General features: G+C 60.2%; 1 protein-coding gene across 1 annotated transcript in view; it reads left to right on the top strand.

Annotated features, from left to right (window-relative positions):
• Positions 1 to 17,726, top strand: part of SCIN (scinderin) — a 51,956-nt gene extending 34,230 nt beyond the window's left edge. Inside the window, exons 9-21 of the mRNA XM_056800684.1 lie at positions 171 to 320; positions 7,091 to 7,183; positions 8,119 to 8,251; positions 8,941 to 9,029; positions 9,701 to 9,916; positions 10,678 to 10,799; positions 11,313 to 11,403; positions 13,860 to 14,030; positions 14,898 to 15,075; positions 15,152 to 15,273; positions 15,536 to 15,613; positions 16,326 to 16,386; positions 16,812 to 17,726. Coding sequence (XP_056656662.1) covers positions 171 to 320; positions 7,091 to 7,183; positions 8,119 to 8,251; positions 8,941 to 9,029; positions 9,701 to 9,916; positions 10,678 to 10,799; positions 11,313 to 11,403; positions 13,860 to 14,030; positions 14,898 to 15,075; positions 15,152 to 15,273; positions 15,536 to 15,613; positions 16,326 to 16,386; positions 16,812 to 16,939 — 1,632 coding nt within the window. The 3' untranslated portion in view covers positions 16,940 to 17,726. The remainder of the gene's footprint in view (positions 1 to 170; positions 321 to 7,090; positions 7,184 to 8,118; positions 8,252 to 8,940; positions 9,030 to 9,700; positions 9,917 to 10,677; positions 10,800 to 11,312; positions 11,404 to 13,859; positions 14,031 to 14,897; positions 15,076 to 15,151; positions 15,274 to 15,535; positions 15,614 to 16,325; positions 16,387 to 16,811) is intronic.
• The last annotated feature ends 425 nt before the right edge of the window (positions 17,727 to 18,151 follow it).

Here is an 18,151-nt window from a genome sequence, read left to right as displayed (position 1 = left end):
GGCTGACCGCAGGACTCTGGGGACGCTGAATTGGGTCCTTTTCTCCCCCTCCCTCCCAAGAGTCCCGTGGCCTGGGTCCCCAGCTGGACGGGGGGTTACTGGGAGGGGGCTGGGCTGGGCTGGCTTTGATGTCGGGGCCCGGCCGTGCCAACGCCGCGCCTTGTTCTCAGGACATCTACCAGTGGTGCGGCTCATCCTGTAACAAGTACGAGCGTCTCAAGGCCAACCAGGTCGCCCACGACATCCGGGACAACGAGAGGAAAGGACGCTCCCATCTGGTTGTCGTGGAGGACGGGGAGGAGCCCCCTGAGCTGCTCAAGGTAGGCTTGAGAGAGGGCGGGGGCCGATGGGTGGGCGGGGGAGGGGCCCTAGGGTGGGGGGCCAGAGACGCCGCTCTCGCTCTCGCCGCTCCTACCGGAGGGGTCTTCCAGGCCATTCGGGCCACAGCGCTTGTCCACAATTCCCAAAGGGGGCTGGCATGGCCTGCGCACAGGGATCGGAAACGCTGGGGGCAGGGACGGCTCTGTGCTGGGCCCTGGGAGCGGGGAGCTCCCCCTCCTCCTCCCTTGCTGCCAAGGCTGTGATGTCAGCATTCGCACCCCTGCCGCCTCGAGCTGGGGTTGGACAAAGCCCTTTGGGAGCGACTGAATGGAGAAGATACTGAGTGGGACAGACCAAAGTTCTCCCAAATGATTCTCATCTTCCCTCAGACACCAGCAGCAACCCTGGCAGATCACGCAGCCTGTCTGCCTCGGTTTCCTCGGCTGTAAAATGAGGACAACCACAGAGGAGGCCTCCTTGGGGCTTTGGGGCCTCTCAGGGCTCTGTGCTGCTGTGGGGGGGGGGGGTGGAGATTGGGGACTCTCAGGTTCTGATCCGGCCCAGAATGGGGGGATCTTCCCCTTTTGGCCTATTTCTCCACATTCCCTGCCAGAGGCAGAGAGAAGACCACGGGGTTCTCTCATGATGCCAACCTCCTCTGGGGGACGTGCCCAATAGGAAGAACCCTGGATGTGCCATTCAGACCCTTATTCCTCCACTTGCTTCCTGCGTGGCCTTAGCTAAGTCACTTCCTATCTAGCCCCTGGAATCCTGCATCTGTAACACGATATGGTTCACCAAGATGGAAGATCCCTTCCACCTCTGGTAGGCTCCAGTATTCGAAGAAGCCAAAACATGTGGGGCTCAAAGGATGTCTTCCGTCCTCAGTTTGGGGATGACTCTCCTTCCTCAATCCTGGGGCGTGAGGTCTTCTCTCCTTGTTCCCAGCATCCTCCCCACGCTGATCCTCCAGGTCAGGTGATGGGGGGCCTTTTCTTTGTGGTCACAGTTTCTGTGATGCAACTCTTGGTTGGCCCCAAGGTTCCTGGAACTTCTTCTTTAGTAACCGGATCATGGGGGTCAGACCGTCCAGAAGACTTCTTCCGCCCCGCTCCCGCAGGCAGTAGAGATTGGCCTGAGGGGAAATCCCACATTGAGCCACAGCCTTATTTCTTTATTTTGGGGCACCGAGAGGTCAGTCTCTTCCAACTTCCCCAGAACTCGGGGCATCGGTGATGCCAGATGAGGCTGAGGATGGGGCATTTCAATAGGCCCATTTTGATTGTGAGCAGAGGAAAGTAAGTGGTGCAGGACTAGGGTGGCAGGACTGATAGATGACATCCTGTGGGAGTACCCTCCTGCCGCATACCCATGTGTACTTGCCTGGTGTGGAGGAGGAGAGAGGACCCAAGGAATGTCCTGGAGAAAGCCAGAGGCAGGGAGGGGAAGCTGAGAGCGGGCAGTGCCCTTCAAGATTGCCCAGTGGGGCCCTCCCCCAGGCAGGGACCAAACTTCACTGTCCCTGGCAGGTCTGCCCATTTGGGTACTTCAGACCCCCTTTACTCCTAGCTGGGTGGTGTGGAATTAGCTGAGACATGGGACAGTGAAGCCCTGAAACGAGGCCAATGGTGAGGGGGGCGCAGTGGGCAGCAGTGCCCGGCCAAGGAGGAACTTGGAAGGAGAACTGGAACAAGTCAGGACATGAGAGAAATGGGTGATCAGAGAAGGGGATGACCTAATCCTGGGCCAAGAGAGAGGAGCGATGGGTGAGCAGGCCAGTGGTCCACTGATAGCCCCAGCTCATGAGGAGGAAAGAGGGAAGGTCCCCGGCACATCTGGCAGAACTCGGGATGTGGTGTGGCCAGGCAGGCTTGGGCCATTCGCCCTCTTCCTCCTTGGAGGATGAGACTGGAGGGGCTCTGAAGTGCCTGTGTACATCCCCCTCCCACTGCCTCCCCCCAGTAAGCTTGGGCGGGGCTCTCTTATCCCCAGCCAGCGCCTGAACCCAGATCCTCTTGACTACAAAGCCCGGGCTCTGTCTATTGTACCACTCCCATCATCCCAAGAGCCAGGTGGGGATCTCATCTCCCAGGGCTGAGCCCACATGACAGCTAGAGCACGAGATAAGCCACGGAGTGACCGGCCAAGCCTCAGCCTCCCTTGGCCAACTGTTTTTTATGAGGAGTTTGGCCTGGTCAAACAGAGGGACTCCTGGGTATTGACCCAAAGGGAGGGGGATTTGTGGGAGCCTTTGCCCTGCAAGGACTAACGGGAGGAAGAGACGGAGTACCAGAAGGCCAGATGGGGTCAGCAGTGATGGCCAACTCCTAGTTGGGGTAGAGGGCGGCACCCAGCAGAAGAGTTGGCTGCCGCTGCTTCATGCCCCAAAGATAACTGCAGCTGGCGTTGCTAGGAAGCTTATCATGGGCCAGGTGCTATGCTGAGGGCTTCTAGAATTATCTCTGACGTACAGCTGAGGAAACACTGAGAAAGATGGGTTAAGTGATTTGTCCGGGGTTACATGGCTAGTAAGCGTCCAAGACTGGATTTGAACTCAGGACTTCCTGACCCAGAGGAGCCCTTCTAGGGTGCTGCTTGTGCTCAGATTCCAGAACAGGCTTCACTGGGGCTCCTCCTCTCCAGGCTCTGGTGCCTCAGGACCTCCTCTTTGGCTGTTCTTCATGCCAAGCGCCCATCCTACAGTCCTGTCTGATACTCGGGTCCACAGTGCAGCTGGGGGTCGGGAATAGGGTTAGAAACCAAACTCAGGAGTTGGGTGCCTTTCCTTTGGGCTTGGGTGGACACCCTCGTGCAGCTGTAAGGGGCCAGCTGGAGGGACTTCCCGGGAGCCATCTGGACTGCCCTGCCTCCCTGTGGCTCTCCACAGCCCACCAGGCTCACCCCCAGCTTTGAGGTCATCCGCCATTCCTTCATTCCGTCTTCATGCTTCTGGCCAGATCCTAGAGATGAACGTTTTCTTCCCAAAGGGCCTTGGCTGCCAAATCTCTGATGTTTCCTCACTCTGGAAACGTGCCAACACAGTTCACTGATATCTTTAAGTGGGCTGGCCATATAGGCTGCCAGCTGGTGCAGTGGGTAGAGCATTGGAGGGCACGAGACACTTCCTGGCTGGGTGACCCTGCAGGAGTCACTTGACCTCTCCTGACTCCGTTTCTTCATCTGTAAGATGGGGAACCTCCCAGGTTTGTGGGGAAGAGCCGAGGATGTAGCAGGTCAAGCTCTTTGCCATTCTTGCAGCCTATGACACTGGTAGGTGTTGACAGCCCAGGAAGGACCATTGGAGTGTTTGCTGGGTGGTGCTGGTGGTCTCGGACTATGGGATAGGGCGGCTTCTTTTCTTTTTTTTAAAGGAAGACATTAGTCTGGCTCAATAGCCCATGCAGAGGAATAGACTAGCCAATTGGAAAGCCTTCATTAAGTGCATGTCCTGCACCGAGCCCAGCCCGTGCCGTGCCGGTGTGAGCACAGGCAAGCCACGTGACTATGGAGGCCCCCATCCAACTCAGCTTCAGGAATGAGTCCCCCCAAGGGGAGGGGAAACTTCAAGGGGGATCTGGAGAGCTTCATGTCGGAAGAAGCATTTGGGCTGAGCCTTGAGAGGGATTTCTCCAGCCTCTTCTTACCCATACGCCTGCCTGCCCCTTCCGTCCGTCCATCCGTCCATCCTTTCATTTGTTCCTTCATTCAGTAAATGGTGACTGAGTCTCCTGGAGGACCCCAGCAGAGCTCCATTGGGGTAAAAAGGAAGGACATTCATGCCCAGCCTGCTGCAGCCTCTGGGGCTCGGGCTCCAGGGGCCCCGCTGCCAAGTGGTCAGGATTTTCCCAGTTAATGGTGGGATCATTAATTACCTGTTTCTCCTCTCCCTCCACTGCGGGAGACAGCTGTGTGCTAAGGCTGAGGAGGGGGTGGGAGATAAGAGCTCTTTCAGTTGACACAACCATCTAGCCAAGAGTTGCAGAGATCAGTGGGTGTGCGCTGCTGGCACACCCTGGTTCAAACAGAGACTTGTGACCTTCCTGATAAGGTCTCTCGTCGCCCTCGGAAGTGTCCCAGATGGGTGGCCTTTGGCAAGCCTTCGCAGGGAACTAGCCCGAGGCGGCTGCACCCAGGCGAGGGTCCCTCCCTGCGGTACCCAGCGCAGGAGCTGAGTGGCGGAGGGACAGGTGAGGACCTTCTTCCCTCCGAGCCCTCCTACGATGCGTCTTCGCTTCACATCCAGGTCGATGGCACAGAGTGATTTCTGGACTCAGCATCTTGGTGCTTGGAGAGTGCTCAGGAGGGGGATTCTCTACTGATCACCTGCCTTCCCTGCCAATGTAGGGCACCTATTCCAATTTCACCGAGCTCTAATCCTCAGAAAGTGTTGACTTAGGCCAAGCCTACGGGGGCCTCTTTTTAAGGTTTTTATATCTCCACTAGCACCACCTAGAGCCTTGGCAGATGGCGTCACGGTGTTGCCTGTTATTCCTAAAGTCCTGGAGGGGTCCAGAAGAGCCTGTCTGTACTGAGTAGCTCTGTCCTACGCCCCAGGCCACCCAGCCTGAACCATCCAGGATGTCTTCTTTGCCAAAGCCGACGTTGGGCATCCCATGGCAACCCTGACGTCCTGGGACTTTATAGAGCAGACCGCGTCACCCGAAGAGCCCTGGCTAAGAGGACTGGGCCAGGTCCATAATTCCTTCAGAGGCCCCCTCGTTGGTCTTCCATTACTTTGCAGCCTCTGTCCCCCAGCTTCCCTGGCCAGTGGCGATTCACCGTCTAGCCAGCAAGTAGGTTTTGCTTTCCCTGATCCCTGACAGGCATGAGAGGCTCCAGGGGGCTCTCTGTGTGAGGTATGCAGTCTGGGTGAGGGAATGGTTGGCACAAATGAGCCATCCCTCTTCTTGGGAGGGTGCTGTGTGCCAGGCACTGTGCTGAGCACTGCTGGTACCAATACAGGCAAGAAAGAAGAAAGACAGTCCCTGCCGCCCTGGCCCTAGAGAGGGATTCTGGGAAGATCTCGTCAAAGGGAGAAGAGACCCAGAGCAGCCATGCCAGGGCAGAGCACTGGTTCTCCCTCTTGTTAGCATGTGACTAACTGGCAGAGTCCTTCCTCTACCCACAGAGGGGTGACAATCCCCACAGTGCCCATGGGACAGCGCTGGGGCACGTGAGTTCTGGGACCCCCACCCTACAGTGTCCTGGAGAGGCCACGACGGGCACCCTCACACTGGGCTGGCCCATGCCGGCAAGCAGCATGGAAACATTCAAGTGAGGAAGAAATGGAGAGCCCAGCAGCAGTCTGGGCTGCCTCGAGGCCTTGGGTTCGTCTTGGTCAAAAGGAGGGCTGGGCTCTGGTCCTGATCCCGCCGGGGCAGCCTCGGACTGGCCCGGCTCCCAGAAGCAGCCTGAGGACTGTTGGTCGTCTCACACTGGGGACCTTCCCAGTTATCAAATATTTGTGCTACGGATCCCTGCCTGAGCGCACACCTCTCCGTGACTTGGGTCTTCCCTTTGCCAGGACCCTCCATCATGCTAGACCCGGCTTCCACGTCTACACAGGCTGCTGACCCCTGGGGTGGGAAGGGGGCCACCAGGGCCATGGTAAGGAGTCTGGATGTTAGCAGCCAGAAAGTGCTGCACCCCATACAGATGGGGCCAGAAGGAGGAGCTGGAGAGCCGGGGAGCATGGCGGGCAGAGAAGGACTTTGGGCCTCCCCTCCTCGGCAGTGCTTCCAAGGTGCCCAGGGACGGCCCTGCTTGGTCGTGGCTACCCCCCACGACGAGGCTTCAGTGTGCTCGAAGGGACTGCACCCTGCAGCTCCCTGGAATGGGATCCAGCCAGTCTGGCACCACCGGTAACACGGAGTGTGGACAAGTGGTCTACTGTATAGGCAGCCTCGAGCTGCCACCGGCGACAGAGATGGAGCCCAAATCAGTCCTGCCCTCCCGGGGGCTTCCATTCCTCTGGAGAGGGCGCCATCTTGGGCCTCCTGCCCTAATTCTTTACACACGCAAAACTGGTGGGAAAAAAGTGAAAATGTCCCATCTTCATTCCACAATGTTGGATTCCACGAGGATGGAGCCCACAGACTCAGAGCAGAGCTTTGGCCCTGTGAGGGAGGGAATGGCAGAGCTGAGCCTGTGGGAGGGCGTTTGGGGGGCTCCGGGGGCTCTGAGCCGGGCTGCTGCTGTTATTGTTATTCCTCAGCTCTTGGGGATCCATAAGAGTCGACCATGTGTTCCAGGGCCCTGGGACGTTTGTGCCCTTTAGACTGTCTTCCTCTCCCCACTCAAGAGCTCTCCAAAGAGCGATTCCCCAGGAAATATGGCCCGGAGGCCCAGGATGAACCCTTGAGCTTCGTGGGGAAAACTCTCCTGGGGATGGCTGGAGAGAGGAGCTGGGACTTGGGTGGTTCCTTAGAAGTCATTCGCTGCTCATCTATGGGAAGTGCTTCGCTCTGCCTCCTCCACATGTCCCTTTTCTCCCCAGGAAGGCAGGCTGGGACTCTAGGCCGGACCTAGTTCCCCCAGGGCATAGTTCCGGGCATCGCGTTGGGAGGCTTTGTCTACATCCGCCTGGGCTCGGCATGGAGAGCCTTGTGGTGCGGGTCCCAGGGGAGATTCCCGGAGGGTCATGGCCCGGGAGTCCCGGGTTCTGGTTCCGCTCCCTTCCCCGGGCAGTTCGGAGAAGTCTCCGGGGGTTTGTCATTTCCTTCGGGTGCATCCCGGGGGACCCCGCTGACCTCCTCTTCCTCCCCTGAAGGTTTTAGGCAACAAGCCCCAGCTGAGGGAGGGCGACGTGGACGCCGATTACGAGGCTGACAACACCAACCGGAGGATGGCCAGGCTGTACATGGTGAGTGCCGGGCTGGGGCGCCATCTCTGGGGTGCCGGAGCCGAGCCTGTCCTGGGAGCTCAGCTCCTCCCCAGAAGTGCCCCTTGGAGTGACCAGAAGGTGTCTTCCTGAGGAGCCCAGGCGGGGGCGGGGCTCCTCTTTCCCCCAGGCCTGGCTCCCAGGACGACTCCACCCCCCGAAGCTCTCCTCCAATGGGCAACCAAAGAAGTCCCGCCAGCGGGAAACTGGCCCCAGAGCGCCCTCTGCTGGGGGCGGCCGGTAGTGCAAGCACATGCTTTCCTCCCACCGACACAATGGCTGGGGGTAACAGGGATGTGTCTCAGGATTCTCTCCGAACCCTTCGGGCTTTGGGGCTCGTCTGAATAGATGAGCAGCCGCAGCTCCCAGGAGTCATGGTGCTAAGCTGGTTTGGGGGGGGAGACTTGCTCAGTGGCCAGGGGCCTGCTGTCGGCAGGGCTGGTTCCAGAGGGGCAGCCACGGCACCCCCCCTTCTCCCCCCCCACCTCTCAGCAGCCCGGCAGGAGAAGGAACCTCTAAAGGGGAAACTGAGTAAAACACGTGACCGTACACTGTTCTGCCCAAAGCCCCCCAGAGGACCCTGGGAAAGGCCCCCAAGGGCAGGAAGGGGCCGTAGAGGATGGGGAGACGGAGGGAGGGAGACGGAGAACACGCTAGGAGACAGGAGCCTTCTGGGACTTTAAGGTGCCTCTTGCTGTGAGCTAGTTTCTCTGCATGTCTAATTAGTTAATGATCCCGACATAGAACAGGAAGCCCCGAGTTCAGGTCCCCCCTCAGGTACTTCCTGGCGGGGTGGCTGGACCAGACCCTTACCCGGCTGCCTCTTGGCTCGTCTCTAAAGTGGCTGCGAGCTCTGATCTTAGGCGGGAGCCCCCACAGGGCTGGCCCACCTCACAGACGCCCTTCTCCTGGCCCAGGTCTCCGACGCCTCCGGGGCTATGCAGGTGTCGCTTGTGGCCGAGGAGAACCCCTTCTCCATGGACGTGCTGCGCTCCGAGGAGTGCTTCCTCCTGGAACACCTGGCGGCCCAGCAGATTTTTGTGTGGAAAGGTAGGAGGGCCTCGGGGGTCCCTCGTGCAAGGCAGCAGGAGCAGATGATGGTCATACAGGAGTGAGCAGTGGGAGAGCTTTGAGAGCAGGACAGCCTCCCTCTCCCCCTCTCCCTCCCTCTCCCCCTCTCCCTCCCTCTCCCCCTCCCCCTCCCTCTCCCCCTCTCCCTCCCCCTCCCCCTCCCTCTCCCCCTCCCCTCCCCCTCCTTGCCTCCCTCCCCCCTCCCCTCTCCCTCCCCCTGTCCCTCCCCTCTCCCCCTCCCCTCCCCCTGCTCCCCTCCCCCTTGCCCAACACCGCACTTGACCTGTAGGAGTCCCCGAGCCTTGCTTGTTGGGCCGGACTGGACTCACCATTGAAAGGAGAGTCTTGGTTTGGCCTGATCGAGGCCGACTGCAGGCAGAGGCTGAAAGGGCTTTCCTGGAGCAGCCGGCCGAGGGGCTGCCCCGGGAGGTCGCAGGGTCTGGGCTGGAGGCAGCTTCTAGTGAGGCCAGGACAGCCGGGAGGGCCGGGGGTCCCCCATCAGGCCTCCTCCATGACAGCCAGCACGTCCTGCGGGGCTGCAGAGCCGGGTCGGGGGCCGGGAGCCCCCCCAGGCCCCCACTTGTCCCCGCAGAGCAGGCCGGCAGGGCCAGCCCAGGAAGGCTTCCTGCTCCACGGCCCGCCCCATCGCTCGTGTCCTCACGTTCTAGGCAAAGACGCCAACCCCGAGGAGAGGAAGGCCGCCATGAACATGGCAGAAGAGTTCCTGCAGGACATGGGCTATCCGCCCAGTACCCACGTAGGTGCAGAAAAGGGGGGCGCAGCCCGGCCAGGAGGGGGCGCTGCGGACTAGCTGAGCCGGAAGGGGCCCTTCTGGACCAGAGCAGGGCGGCCACGTTCCCTTTGTCCTTGTCTCCGGGGCTCTCCAGCCCACAGATGTTCTGGGGGGGGCCCTCCCTCAGGGGGCTGCCATTGTCCTGGGGTGGCAGAACCCAGCGGAGGGGAGCCCCCCAAGGGCTTCCCCACTCCCAGAGGCTCCTGGGTCCGGTGTCATGGCGGCCGTGACTCCTCCCTCCCTGAGCATCATCCACACTTGGGTCATTCCTCAGAGTGAGGGGCCAGAAGTCCTCTGCCCGGAGGAGGCCGTTTCCTCATCCTCGGGCACGTGTGGACACCCCCTGTCCCCCCCCATACACTCGCACAATTCTTCATGAATCAGAGGAGGGCTTGTCAAGGGGGAGCCTGGCGTGGATAGTCACGTGGCCCTGCGTGTGCCCCCTTTCCCAGAGTCCCAGTTGTCTGATACCAGGAAGCAGGGCCTCTTTGGGGGTCGGCCTCGAGGGGCCGCCGGGCTGCCTTGGCCACTCCGACCAGCCATCTTTTCGGGAAATGCTCCCTGGGCTCCCTGGACCCCGGGCAGAGCCCCTTCCCCCCTTCACGGATGCGGCGGGGCCGCTTGTCCCCTTTCAGATTCAGGTGCTTCCCGAGGGGGGGGAGACGTCCATCTTCAAGCAGTTCTTCAGGAACTGGAGGGAGCGCGACCAGAGCGACGGCTTCGGGAAGGTGTGCGTCACGGAGAAGGTGGCCCGGGTCCCGCAAATCCCCTTCGATGCCCAGAGGCTGCACGCGTCCCCCCAGATGGCAGCCCAGCACCACATGGTGGATGACGGCTCCGGGTCGGTGGAGGTGGGTTCTGTGGGCCTGGAGAGGTGAGACGAGAGGGGGGTGGGGGCATCGAGGCCTGGGCTGGGCCATTGACCCGTCCAGGAGCCTGAGGCAGGTTCTGACTGCTGGGGTGGCCAGGACTGTGAGCCTCCAGGAAGGGAAGCCGCGATCTCCGAGCGCCCACAGGGCAGCTTCCTCCAGGATGGGCCCTCCAGGCGGGCCGTGTCTTCATTTGGGTGGATCCGACCCAGAAGCTGCCCGTGGTCCATCCCAGGCCAAGTTCCAGAAAAGGCCGTGGAGCAGATGGGCCAAACGCGTATAAACGGGTCTGGGGGCCTGAAAAGGGAGCAAGGGGTCCTTCAGAGTCTGGCCAGGCAGCCACGTTCCTCTCGTTAGGCTCTGGGACGTGCTGCAGACACGGCTGGCTCATGGGCTCATGGCTAGCCTGAGCTGGGCGGCCAGGGACACGGCTGCCTGCTGGGACCTGCATGATGCCTAGAGACAAACATCCGTCTGGTCCCAGCCTTCCAAGGACGGACCTGGATGGAGGGTGGAGTTGGAGGCTGCCCGGTCAGCAGGGAAAGGAGGCTGCCCGGTCAGCAGGGAAAGGAGGCTGCCCCGGTCAGCAGGGAAAGTCCCCGAAGCTTCTTAGGCCAGCAGGCTTCCTCAGAGGACGGACACACACACACACACACACACACACACACACACACACACACACACACACACACATGGCAGTCAACACTGTTCTGCTTTCTGTCTTCCCCCTACCCTCAACCCAGATATGGCGCGTGGAGAGTAATGGCAGAGTCCAAGTGGACCCGCAGACTTACGGAGAGTTTTATGGGGGTGACTGCTACATCATCCTGTACACCTACTCCAAAGGGCAGATCATCTACACCTGGTAAGGGAAGCCATCTTAGCCTGAGCTGGCATCCTTTCGGGCCATGGTGGCCAACCTCGGGCACGTGTGCCAGAGAGGGCATGCTTGCACACACTGCCAGAACATTACTAGACAGGCAGAGGGACTTGGCCCAGGCTGCTCCCTCCCCCTTTCCATGCACCTGAGGACCTTGACCCACCCGTCTGCCCAGCAGCTTCCTCCCTCCCCAGTGTGTGTGGGAGTGATGGTGCGGCAGCCGGGGCTGGGGTAGAGAGAGGCTTGGGCTTGGAGTTGGGAAGGCCTGAGTTTGAATCCTGACTCAAGACACTTCCTGGCTGTAGCAGGCCATGAGATCAGGGCAAAACAAAGGGCAGGTAAGAGGAAGAGAAGGAACCAGGTTGTAGTTTCCTTTTCTCACTGCCGGCCAGAAACAGCTCCAGGAGAACCCCTAGAGCCCTCCCCATCCCCAGGAAAACCCCTGGAACTCCCTCGGAACTCTGTGCTCAGGTCACTTCTTCCTTCCTCTGTCCACAGGCAGGGGGCGCACGCCACCCGAGATGAGCTCGTCCACTCAGCCTTCTTGACCGTGCAGCTGGACCGCTCCTTGGGAGGGACGCCTGTGCAGGTAGGCGGCAGAGGGGCCTGTCGTTTTCCGCCAAACCCTTTTTCTGTATGAATTCCAAGATTCTTGTTTTTCTTCCATATTTGTCTCCTTGTAATCTGGACGAGGAAAAATAAACAACACCCCTGCGCCACCCCCTCGCCTTCTCTTCCCCCTGGGGAGGAGAGGGTTGAGCTCCTGGGGAACAACCAGGTCTACTCTAAAGGGCGAGATCTCCCCTTGCAGCTTTGTCTTCATGGCACCCGTTCTGGGAGATGCAGCACTGAATGTTTGCTGACTTCTGGGTCACGGGAGGCCTAATCGGGAATTCTTGGCTTTGGACACTTAAAAAAAAAATAGTTTGATTGGGGCCTCTAGGTGGCTCAATGGCTAGAGAGCCAGGTATAGAGACAGGAGGGTTCTTGTCCAGCCTTCCTAGCTGTGTGACCCTGGCCAAGTCACGTACCTCGTGGCCCAGCCCTTATGGCTCTTCTGCCTCTGAACCAATACGTGGTAGTGATTCTAAGATGGAAGGGAGGGGTGAAAGCAAACAAAACCAAGAGAAAGCTTATGTGGCAGCTGGATGTCAGGATGACTGTTTTCCTTTGGGATTCTCCACATTTCAGATGATGAATGGGAAAACTTGACCTGAGAAGGGTCCCGAGGCTTCCCCAGGCTGGTGGTCCCATCAAAAGTGGGGGCTCCAGCCTCCAGGAGCCGGAGCTTTCTCTGGGCTGACCTGGCTTTGGCTCTGCAGCTCCTTCCCAGCAGTTGGAGAGAACGTCGGGGCTGACATAATGGCTTACTTAAAATAAAGTGGATAAGTGGAAGGGGCCAGTGGGGAGGCCAGCTACCAAAGGGACCCGTACACGGGTGGCCTCCAAAAGCAGGGGCTCCACCAGGGCCTCGCAGGCTGTAGAAACACTGAAGTGAGGGCCTTTGCCCGAGTCTTTGAAGCTCTCCTGGCCATGCTCAACTGGGAAGGGATGTAGATCTCCTGGCTTGTTGGCCAGAAGCTGCTAGTTCTTCCCACTTGTTCTCTTCATATCCATCACTCTCCAAGCACGGGGTGAGGCTGACTGGCCTCTGGCCAGGCCTCTTTGGGGACAAAGACCAGAATGAAGCCTCCCCTGCCCTCTTGGGCTCTGGGGTGGGTGTTGGGATCAGTTGTGACAGACCAGCATAAAATGCTCCTGGAACACATCTTGTTGGTGTATTTTGTCTTGTTGGTGGAGCTGGATGGGAGTCGGACACCTCTTAGCTGTGATTTTTGTTGGGGCCGCTAGATGGTGCTCCAGTCTGCCATGCAGCCCAAGATGGAGCCAGGCTCAACAGGAAGGAACTCCAAAGGCACCCGTCCTTTAGTAAGGAAGTTGTTGCCTGAGTCAGCTCTCCATTAGTGTAGAGACAACTGAGCTAGGCTGTCTTCGAGGCTTGGCTGGAGGGGCACCTCCTACAAGAGGTCCTTCCAGATTTCCTGGGCCATTAGATTCTCCTCTCCAGAAGGACCTCTTTAATTTGTGTTTAGAGAGTTAGCCTTTGGGGTCAGGAATGGCCAGAGTCCAAGTTCTTCCTCCAACACATTGGATATGGGACCCTGGACAAGTCACTCACTGCCCAGACAACTCCCTGAGGTGGCCAGTTTCCCGGGGAGTTTCCTTGCTCTCTTTCCCTAAGCCATGGAATCGCCCATGTGATATATTACTTATTTGTCAGGATGGGGCGTCACTTGGCAATAGACTGCATTCTCCCCTTTGGCAGGGACTCAACTCTCCTCTTTGTAGCCCCAATGGCAGGCCTGTGGCAGAGCTGAGGCCAGCTCAGGGTGCAGTTTGCCTTTAGGACCAATGAGTTACAATGATGAGCTGCTGGAGGGATGGACTTCCTCCCCGTGGCTGGTGTTGGTCAGGCAGCGTCCCTAAGAGAGCTCTGGTGCTACCTCCTGCAGCCCTGGTCCTTGCTCCTTGGGCTCCCCCAACCTCCTTCTGAGCTGGTTTCTCAGGCTCCTAGCTGAGGGTTATTGTTAGGTGGTTTGAAGGAGAAGGGGGGGGGGCTCAAAGATGGCGGGAAGTGGGGGAGGCGGGCAGTGATGTCTACAAAGCCTTCAAGTCAAGATTCGGTTCAGTGTGTGGAATGGAATTGAAGGCTGGTGTGTGTGTATGGGGGCGGGGGGGTGTCCACTAGGCACTAAACCTGAGCTTTCCCTGTGGCTCTCTTCGGGGGACATACAGGATTTTCTTCATGGCTTCGTAGAATCGGACAGAGGTAGCAGGAAACTCAGAGGGGATCCGGCCCCTCCTCCCACCATCCTGAATTCTGTCCAACAACAAATCATCGTCCAGCCTGTGTGAAGACCTCAGGCATGGGGCGCTCACTACTTCCATTGCTTCCCATTCTTCTTAACTTGCAGACTTTTCCCTCCTCTCCTCCCAGCAACTGCGGCCTTGTTCTCCCTTTTCTCAGAGAAACTCTTTCCCCAGGTTCGAGTCTCCCAAGGCAAGGAGCCTGCACACTTGCTGAGCCTCTTCAAAGACAAACCCCTCATTATTTACAAGGATGGGACATCCCGGAAAGGAGGACAGACCCCTCCTGCCCCTACACGCCTCTTCCAAATCCGCCGAAACCTGGGCTCCATCACCAGGATTGTGGAGGTAAAGTCATGTGATCAGTGACATGGAAGTCACCTGAGGAAGGACCCAGGAGTTCTGAGCGCTGGACAGCATTAGCCCTGAAAATTTGGGTTCTGATCCTCACTTAGCCATGTGACTTTGGCCAAGTCCCTTCCCATCAGTTTCCTCATCTATAAAATGAGGGGATCATAATGTGCCTACCATGATGGGATAATGAATGTGCCCAATGGGGGGTAATGCCATTGCCATCCGATACCACCCATGCCATCATTGTTACCGTTCTCACAAGTGTGAGCCCATAGCCCGAGTGGGTCAGGTTTGTGTTCTGTCTTGGGGTTCTTGAAGAAGGGACATGATGGCCCAGTGATGGTGCCCCGAGGGATTCTCATCGTGGTGCCCCTGCATCACCGAAGCCAGGGTCCATCAGAGCGGCCCCGGGGACCTCAGCACTCTCCTCTGCCCCCAGAGGGGCCCCCCAGCCAGACGCACAAAGGGCTCTTCAGGAGGGGAGCCCCCGGGGCGGGGGGATCCCAGAGATGCTCCTGCTCGTGCGGCCTGTGGCGATCCCAGGAGGGGCGCAGGGCAGGGAGCGGCCCTTCCTGCTGAGCTGATGGGCAGGGCAGGAGGGGAACGCCAGGTCCGTCCTGGGCGCTGAGATAGGGACTGGGGGGGGGGGGGGGCAGGTGCCTGGGTCAGAGTGGTCCGGGGAAGGGGAAGGGGCCGGCACTGCCGGGGATCAGGAGGACCCAGTGGCCGGAAGGCGCTGAGAAGCACCCTGCGATGCCAGGGGCCTCCACGACGAGGCGCCGGCGTTCCCAGCGCGGGGGAGGCTCTCAGAGCCTGGGCGAGGGGGCTACACTCGAGCCCCCGCCCCTGCTTGTGATCCAGGTGGAGCTGGACGCCGACTCGCTGAATTCCAACGACGTTTTTGTCCTGAAACTGCCCCGGAGCGGCGGCTACACGTGGGTCGGGAAAGGGGCCAGCGCGGAGGAGGAGAGGGGAGCCGAGTACCTGAAGGGCGTCCTCAGGTGCCAGACCACGAGGGTCCCAGAAGGCCAGGAGCCAGGTGTGTGCCCGGCCACAGGGGTCCGGGGGGGCCCAGGGTGCCGCTTGGGCTCACGGGGCTCTCGTCTGTCCCGCAGCGGAATTCTGGGAAGGCCTGGGCGGGAAGAAGCCCTACCAGACGTCCCCGCTGCTCGAGAGCCCGGCCTGCAACCACCCTCCCCGGCTCTTCGGCTGCTCCAACAAGACCGGCCGCTTCCTAGTGAGTATCCCGGCCCTGGGCTGCCCCACCGTCCAGGTCCATCCCGATGACCGCAGGGGCGCGGCGGCAGGAAGTCCGGCAGGGAAACCGAGGCAGCCTCGGACGGCCGCTCAGCGGGCGCCCGGCCATCGTCGTCCATCCATGGGCTGAGCCGAGGGCGGGGGAGGGGGGCGATTTCTGGGGCAGTCGGGCCAGTGGAGGGAAAACGAGGCTCGATGCAGCCGCGAGCAGTCCCAGGAAGGGCTCCTTCTCCGCCTTGCAGATCGAGGAGGTTCCCGGAGAATTCACGCAGGACGACTTGGCCGAGGATGACGTCATGCTGCTGGACGCTTGGGAACAGGTGAGGGCGGGGCTCCGGCCGGCACTGACCTCTCCTGCCTGGACGCCTGCCTGAGGCTTCTTTTGGCTTGGGTGCCCCCTGTGGGCCTCCCCTCTCTGGGATCCTCGAGCTTCTATGTAAAGATTCTGGGGGGGGAGCCCGGGGCTGCTGGGGGGGCCTGGAGGCATCGCAGGCAGTCCACGAAGGCTCGGCTGGGGGAGGTGGGGGGCGAGAGCCTGCTGACCCCCCCCCCCCCGACCAGCGTCAGAGGGAAGAGGAAGGGGCCCGGCCAGGGCACGGAGCTGGGCTTGGCGTCCCAGAGGCCCCAGGTGTGAGGGAAGGCGCCTCCGCAGGTTTCCGTCGTGCCCCGGCACTCCCCGCCCTGATGAAAGTGCATCTGGGAAGGGGGAGAGCAGCAGAGGGAGGGCCAGCGGGCAGCGCTGAGCCTCGGGCAGGGGCCAACCTGCAGAGCAGAAAGGGCCGCCACCTGCGCCGTCCTCCAGAGGATGTCGTCATCCCAAGGGATGCTTTGGACGCTCCAGGCTGACAGACCTCCCAGGGCCCTTCCTCGCCCGCCCTGGGAAGCTTCCCCCTGGGGGGCCTTTGCTGTCGGGATCAGGGACTCCATCCCCAGCCTCCAGACCTGCCCGCTCCCACAGCATCACGGGGGGGACAAGATGGCGCCCCTCCACTCGATGGGAGACGAGCCTGTGGCTTTCCTTTGTCTGGGCAGATCTTCCTTTGGATTGGCAAAGATGCCAATGAAGTGGAGCGATCGGAATCCATCAAGTCGGGTAAGTCGTGCCCTCGAACTCGTCACCACTGGAGATTCTAGGGGTCCTCGGGGCTCCCTGTCTGCCCCTCCCTCTTGAGCCTCTTAGAAGCAGAGATCCCGCTCTGCCTCCCCCTCGGCCCCAGATCTTTCCTTCTTCAGACCGAGCCACCCCTCCATCTTCCCTCTGAAGCTGGCTCTTCCACCTCCCCGTGGGTTGGCCGTGGGGTGTCCCGGGGCCCTGGCCTGAGAGGCCAAGGGACGCTCCGTGGCTGACCAGTGACTTGCTGCTCCCACTGACCTCTCGAAAGGCTCCCCTGAGCTTTTCCAGAGCCAGGACGAGGGTCCCCCTCCAGGGAGGAAAGCTGGGGGGCCCCTCTTGCCCCGGCTGCTTCCTCGTCTCGTGAATCGCCCCTACTGACCTCTGTGGCCGGCCTCTGCCTTTAGCCAAGGCCTACCTGGAGACCGACCCTTCGGGCAGAGACCAGAGGACGCCGGTGGTCATCGTCAAGCAGGGCTACGAGCCTCCCACGTTCACCGGCTGGTTCCTGGGATGGGACGCCCACAAATGGTGAAGGCGGGTCACGGGAAGAAGAATCCCTGCGACGGCCGTCCTGGGCTCCCCTTTGGAAGGATGACCCGCTCGGCCGTGGAGTCACTTGTCTTCTGTTCCCGAGCCGGACTTCTCACTCACACCGATGGCGGAAAGGACACCAGGGACACTCGGGCAGCAAACGGGGCTCACGGGGTTCACAGCAGAAGGGACCGCGGAGCTTTACAAATGGGGAAACTGAGGCCCGTCCCAGGCTCCAAGGGGCCCATGTGACAGTGAGGTGGCACACCAGGGTCTTGGAAGACCCTCTGTGGGCTCCTCCGTGCCAGCACCTTTGGGTCTGGTGGCGTCACTGGCTGACGCCGTGGCCCTCCAGAGCCTGCCCGGCCCATCCCAAAGCCGCCAGGGGGCCTCCATCCCCTCCAGCTCGCCTGGAAACCTTCTGCCATAGTATGGAATGATGCTGGGAAGACGCCGGCTCCCTCGCACTCGGCTCCACGGATTCCTCTTCTCTGTCCAATCGTGATTTCTGTGTCCTTCAGCCAAACTCCTCGAATGCCACTCCTTTGGGGGGCTTTTTATAAACGGCTTCAGATGCGTCTGAGTCACCACTTTTTAGGGGGGTCTGGGGGGGTTGGGGGGGCTTTTATGAACTTGCAGCTACATTTAGTCGTGTTTAGGCTTGGGGTGTTCGGAGAGGCAAACTGAGGGCCTACGAGGTGACCCCACAGCCGCTCAGCCTCACTTCCTCGTGCTGTAAAATGTTTAACGCAAAATCCCCCAATAAAGAGACTATTCAGTGCCTCGCCTGCTCGTCTCTGTCGCCCTCCTGACTGCAGGACAGCCTGCTGGCCGGCTGGTCCTGTTTACGCCAGGCATCTGCACGTAGACAAGAAAATGGTGCCGTGCACGGCGCCTGCCCCTCGCTGCTCATTGGCAGTAGAAGGGGGTTCCGGTTGGGTTGGGTTTTCAGGGTCCCTCCCCCTCCCCCACGCCAGTGATCACCCCAAAAGAGACGTCTGGGGCTATACAGAATGACCCTGCGTCACCCAGTCCACTGCTGGAGGGATGTTCTGCTAATGGGGGAGCCAGCAAGCACAGTGATAGAGCACCAGGCCTGCAGCCAGGAAGACGCATCTTCACACATTCGGATCTGGCTTCAGGCACGTCCTAGCTGAGTGAGCCTGGACAAGTCACAGCACCCTATTTACCTCAGTTTCCTCATTTGTCAAAC

The sequence above is a fragment of the Monodelphis domestica genome, chromosome 5, assembly GCF_027887165.1.
Source record: "Monodelphis domestica isolate mMonDom1 chromosome 5, mMonDom1.pri, whole genome shotgun sequence".
Taxonomy (NCBI): Eukaryota; Metazoa; Chordata; class Mammalia; order Didelphimorphia; family Didelphidae; genus Monodelphis; species Monodelphis domestica.
Note: the sequence above shows the minus strand (reverse complement) of the source record. Positions and strands in the feature narration are given on the sequence as shown.